Source organism: Callospermophilus lateralis, chromosome 2 (assembly GCF_048772815.1).
Source record: "Callospermophilus lateralis isolate mCalLat2 chromosome 2, mCalLat2.hap1, whole genome shotgun sequence".
NCBI lineage: Eukaryota > Metazoa > Chordata > Mammalia > Rodentia > Sciuridae > Callospermophilus > Callospermophilus lateralis.
The window spans coordinates 206,491,845-206,497,011 of NC_135306.1; the positions used below are offsets into that span (position 1 = coordinate 206,491,845).

The window sequence follows — 5,167 nt, forward strand, 5'->3', positions numbered from 1 at the left end:
TTGTCCTGCACATCATCTGGAGGTCGGTGGTTCTAAAAGCCCTTTAGTCTAGCATCAGGCCTTTTCTCAGCCTTGGTGTAAGAGGCCATGGTCAGGCTGGCGGGCTGGGCCAGGAAGAGCAACTATCCCTGCTGGAATTAATGATCCTTTTATTAGCACAAAATAACATCGACTCAACACTCCAGGGCCTGAGAATAAGTTAAGGCACAAAGCAGGCAAGGGGTGGCGTTCCTAGGCCCAGGCCTGCGCGCCCCACATTTCCTGAGCAAACTCCTGGGGGTCTGGGGTTGCGAGGGTCCCAGAGGACCTCTTCCCTTGAGAAGAGGCGCACAGGTCGGAGTAGCCTCCCCGCACGTGAGGCGGCGGCCTGGCCTCGAATCGCAGGCATCAACCGTCCCGCCAGCGTCCCACCAGCGGCTCACTTCTCGAAGTAGGGCAGGTAGAAGAACTGGAAGCCCTGGTGGCCTTTGACGGCGCAGTAGATGAAGATCACGTGGTAGACTGCGGGGCGGGGCCTGTCAGTGCGAGGCTCCGCCCTTCCCCGCCCCCGCCCTGCCCCGGCGCCCGCTCGCACCTCCTGGGACCAGCAGCAGGAAGCCTGGCACGAAGAAGATGGCGCTGGAGACACCTGCGGTGGGAGGCGGGCAGGCTCAGGGCGAGGGGCCCTCACTCTGCCGAAAAGGGCCCACTAAGGACCCACGGGCGCAAGGCCAGGGCTGCTGCCTTCGGGTGGGAAGGGGCGCTCACCTGGCGAGGGGGCCGCCTCCAGTCCCACGCCGACCAGGATCAGCGCTGCACACAGATGGCCGCGGGGTGAGGGCGGGACTTCCACCCCCACCCCGCAACCAGGCTCAGGCCGAGGAATGGTGTCCCCCGCCTGAGCAGATGCCCCTGGGTGGAGACCCTCCCCAGGAAGTTCACCAAGTTCTGTCTTCAGAGCAGGGCACTTGGCAGGCCCTGCAGAATGTCTGTGAAATGAGTTTGGTGTGACCTGTCATTCTGCTAATACTTAGGGGACACCTCCTGCATGCATGGTACTGAGAATTCCCAGGAGAAAGGCAAATGAGGTCTCTGCTCTCATGGCCTTTCCTTAGTGAAGGGTCCAAGGAGAACCTGAAAGCTATAACCCAGGTGATCGCGATATGGTGGGGAAGAACAGGGCAGTGTGGGAATCCAGAGGAGTCCTGCTGGAGCCAGCCAGGGGACCAGGGAGAGGGTTCCCGGAGCAGTGACATCTAAGCTGAGCAGGGGTGGCAATAGCAATAGCAATCACAGTTAATACTTAAAGATCACTTACCAGGCTCTGCCAGCCACTGGGCTAAGTGTGTTACATGCACTGCCTTATTTAACTGTCACCTTGACCAAATGAGACAGGTATAAGATGAAACTGAGGCACAGAGAGGGGAAGTCACTTCCTCTGGCAGCAGTTGGAAGGTGGAGGCTGGCTAACTCTAGAGGCTTTGCTGTGGGCGCCATTCAGGCAGAGAGAGAATTCAGACAGGGGAATAGTACAGCAAAGGCTCAGAATTTGGAGGGAACTAGGCTTTCTAAGAGCTTCTGGCGTTTGCAAGACTGGACAGGAAGAGTGCAGGCAGGAGGGATGGTAGGGCCTATAGCACCAGGTAGGGATACGGACTTTGGTGGAAGACAGTGCATTTGGGGGAAGGTGGAGAGGTCATGCCTAGGTCTACTTTTCAGACCCACAGTCCTCAGTTCCCACTTAGAGGATTGACAGGAGGGCAGGGTACAGCAAGAGAGATGGTACAGCCTGGGGCTTGAGGGCCACCATGGACTGTTGCCTGCTTTGTGTATGCACAGAAAGCCTCAAAAAGTGGTCCCTTCTCTCTCCCTGCACCCTGGCCTAGAGCTGCTGCAGGCTCCACCCTGTTTTTCTAATTTCTTCAAGGGCCCTCTGTGGGTTGCTGGTGGCCTCCAGGCCTGGCAGTCACAGATGTGGGCTTAAATCCTAGCTCATCAACTTGCAACCTGGGCAAGGTCCTTCACCTGCCTGACCTGTGTCCTTATTTCCAAAGCTGGGATGGCAATGATGCTTGCTTTGCTAGGTTGTGGAGAGCGCGCCAGTGGCCAGTGCCATTACTGCCCAGTGTGCAGTGGTGATGGAAAGTAGCAGCTCCCTCCTCTGCACTCAAACACCTGGAGCTGGGCCAGGCTTTCTGGCCAGAGGGCCTGGCTGGTGGGGGCTTTGACCTTCCTGGAAAAGGGAGGGAGGAGGAGCCACAGTGACTGCCACCTTCCTTATGGACCCTTTATGGCCATAAGGAATGCTGGATCCTGTCTGGGAACCCTGCCTCCTCAGCCCCATATAATGAGAAGCCTGAGATTCAGAGATATTTGTCAGTGAGATCCACCTGCTCTGGGCCTCAGTTTCCCCATCTGAGCAATGGGGGTGGAGAGGAGTTCTGATCAGTTCTCAGACTTCAGAGAATGGGGAGTGACAGAGCTCTGGATCAGGGTGGCAGACACTCAGCATCTCTGGCCACAGGGTCACCCATATCCCTGAGCACATTCCCCTACACAAAGTTCTGGGCCCTGCTCTCTCTTTCTGTGTGACCTCTGAAAGGTAGAAAGTAAATGTGCCTTTAAATGGTAGCTGGTACAGGTTCCGTTTCCAGCTCTATGTGTGATTTCCTAGCTGAGTTACCAGGAGCCTGGGCCTGCCCATCACAGGCCTCAGTTCCTCACTGTAACATTGGGAGGGGTGATGGAAGCTAGCTGCCTCCTTGGATGCTGGGAGGTCCAGTGTACCAAAGGGAAGCAGAGCCTTCACGGAAGGAGGGAGGGGAGGAAGGGGCACCCTCAGGGCACTCACCTGTCCCCAGCAGCAGGAGGAGGAAGGAGGCCAGCACAACCCGGAGGTTCTTCTGGATCAAAGGATGTTTGGTCCAGCTGGATGGTAGGAGAGCAGGTTGGGTATGAAAGAGGCAAAGGGTGGTGAGGAGAGAGCCAGAGCTAGGGGCTTCAGGCACTAGGGGACTGGGCTCAAGTGAGCAGGGTCTCACCTGCAGCAGGAATGGTAGGTGTGCTGGGTGCTGTTGCTGATGGTGCTAAAGGACCACTGGGAGCTGCGCATAGATGTTTGGCCAGAATCCCTGCAGGTGGGGGGAAGGGGGAAACAGGGAATCCTTTGGGACAGGAGTCCTGATGAAGAGTGTTGTGTGTGTGTGTGTGTGTGTGTGTGTGTATGGCAGGAACTAGGGCTGGCCTCTACGGGAAAGAGGATCCTGAGCAGAGATAAGGACAAGGAGGAATTCAAGGGTGGGGGTTTCTGCAGGGCTACCTGATAGGGGAAGATGGGATGAGAGGTCATGACAGGGACCTATGGGAAAGTGGGGGTCAGACCAGGCTGGGGGCTCCTGTCAGATAAAGAGCCTGGTAGGGTTGGATGGGTGAGAATGCAAACTATAGGGTGACTAGCTGGACAGGGAACCCCACAAGGGGAATGGGGCTAGGAATTTTTCATAAGACTGAACACAGCAGAGCTGTGTGTAGTGGAGTGGGGGGCTGGGTAGGTCCCTGTGGACAGGAGCCAGAGGCATGGGGCTTGGGGAATGGGGAATGGGGTGGGTCCCCACCTGGCCCTGACCTGGTGCTGACTCCCCCATCCGGTTCTGGCGAGGCCTGGGCTCCATCCTCATCATTCTCCAGGTTCTGTTCCAGAACACAGGGTTCAGGGGGGGTTACTGGGCTCAGGCCCTTCCTCACTTCTCTCTTGGAGAGAAGGCAGCCCACACAGCTGTTGGCCTGGCTGCCTAGCAGCTGCTCTCCTGGCCCTCCACCCTCCCAGTAGAACGGGTTTGATGATTCACAGAAACCGAAACCCAGGTAGAAGTGGGTGGATGCTGGGGGCTTTGGGGAACAGGAGTCGGCAGAAGTCCCAGGGGCAGGGGATCTCCCAAGTTTGGGAGACAGGGTAGAGCTCTCAGGATGCTATTTCAGGGGCCCATCATGGAGGCTCCGGGTGTAGGGTGATAGGGAAAGAGAGGCCTAGAATTCCCGGGTTTGGGGCACAGGAATCTGGTTCAGGTAAAGGATCCAAGGGCTGTTAGAGGTTTCGGAAAATGAGGATTTCCAGTTCAGTAGGAGACAAGGAGTGGGCAAAGACAACTCCTCATGTGGGTGGGGCCTCAAGCTCTAAAGGGGTGCAGGTTCCTTTTAGATTATCCTGCCTAGGGCTCAGGTTGACGCTCCGCATATGGGCAAGGTTTCGTTGATACAGAAGGTTCCCCAAACCCCGCGGGGGAGAAGGGTCGGTCCCCAGGATGGGTGGGGACTCCGTGCGGTTCTCCACCGTGGCTGCGGGCTCTCCAGCGGGCTGGGGACCTAAATCGGAGTGGAGAGGGTCTGGACAGGGCTCTGGATCAGGCGTCACGTCCGGGGAGCGGCCTCCGCTCCGGCTGGGGCCTCTAGGTCTCGCCGGAGCTGCGTCTCTCCAGGGCTCGGCCGGGGGTCCCGACTGGCCCGGAGCAGGGGTGAGGTGGGCCGGGCCGTTCACCTGGTAGCGCAGCCGGGACTGCTTGTCCTCGTCGGCAACCTCGAACCGGGCCCGGCGCTCGAAGTGCAGCGGCCCGAAGCGGGCGACCCCGCTGGACTCGGGCCCGGGACCCGCGTCCTCCAGGGACAGCTCGAAGGCGTCATCGATGCTGAACTGGGGCCGGGCGGCGCTCATGGCCGCCTCCGGCTCAGGAGTCCTGCGCCGCCGCCATCTGCGCCTGTCAACCCCGCGTCGCCGCGGCCCCGCCCCGCCCCGCCCCCGCATAGGCCCCGCCCCGCCTCGCCCCGCCCTGAACAGGCAGGACCTACGGAGCGCCGAGTGCACTGAGGGCGGGGCCGCTTCCTGCCCGGAGCCGGGCAGGCCCGCAGCGCCGCCCAGAGGCCGCCTCGGCGAGTGACAGCCGGGCGCGATCCTGGGACCTGACACTGGCTCAGAGGGCCTTGCATGCCCCAGCTTCCCCGGGGCCCACAGGCGGCCTTTTGCATCCCATCTGGTTCCTCCAGTGCCAAGGAGCCTGGGAGCTGTTTTCCCACCTTGCTCACCACGGCCCTGAGTGGAAGGAGTGTTCTTGCTATTTTGCAGATGTGGAAACCGAGGCTGAGTTTACGTTTCTTTTACTGTCCTCCAGTCCAGTCTCCATGCAACAGCCAAAGC

General features: G+C 59.3%; 1 protein-coding gene across 3 annotated transcripts; it reads right to left on the reverse strand.

The window, feature by feature from the left end:
• Positions 1 to 132: 132 nt before the first annotated feature.
• On the reverse strand, positions 133 to 4,756 carry Tmem134 (transmembrane protein 134). 3 transcript variants are annotated; one of them, XM_076844824.2, is made up of 7 exons: positions 4,514 to 4,756; positions 3,605 to 3,669; positions 3,021 to 3,110; positions 2,831 to 2,907; positions 748 to 792; positions 575 to 628; positions 133 to 465 (listed from the first exon to the last, which is right to left on the reverse strand). In XM_076844824.2, exons 1-7 carry the CDS (start codon positions 4,685 to 4,687, stop codon positions 419 to 421), a joined length of 552 nt encoding a protein of 183 aa, XP_076700939.1. In that variant the 5' UTR covers positions 4,688 to 4,756; the 3' UTR covers positions 133 to 418. The 3 variants fall into 3 exon arrangements, with proteins under 3 accessions (XP_076700939.1, XP_076700938.1, XP_076700937.1); XM_076844823.2 differs by having other exon boundaries at positions 133 to 501; XM_076844822.2 differs by lacking the exons at positions 133 to 465; positions 575 to 628; positions 748 to 792 and adding an exon at positions 1,363 to 2,212.
• Between the last annotated feature and the right edge of the window lie 411 nt (positions 4,757 to 5,167).

Excerpts from the sequence above, each read along its gene's own strand:
- Tmem134 (XM_076844822.2), bottom strand. The coding sequence starts at position 4,687 with ATGAGCGCCGCCCGGCCCCAGTTCAGCATCGATGACGCCTTCGAGCTG. Across the intron at positions 3,670-4,513 it reads AGTCCCGGCTGCGCTACCAG|AACCTGGAGAATGATGAGGA; the intron begins GTGAACGGCCCG and ends GTTCTGGAACAG. Across the intron at positions 3,111-3,604 it reads GATGGGGGAGTCAGCACCAG|GGATTCTGGCCAAACATCTA; the intron begins GTCAGGGCCAGG and ends CCCCACCTGCAG.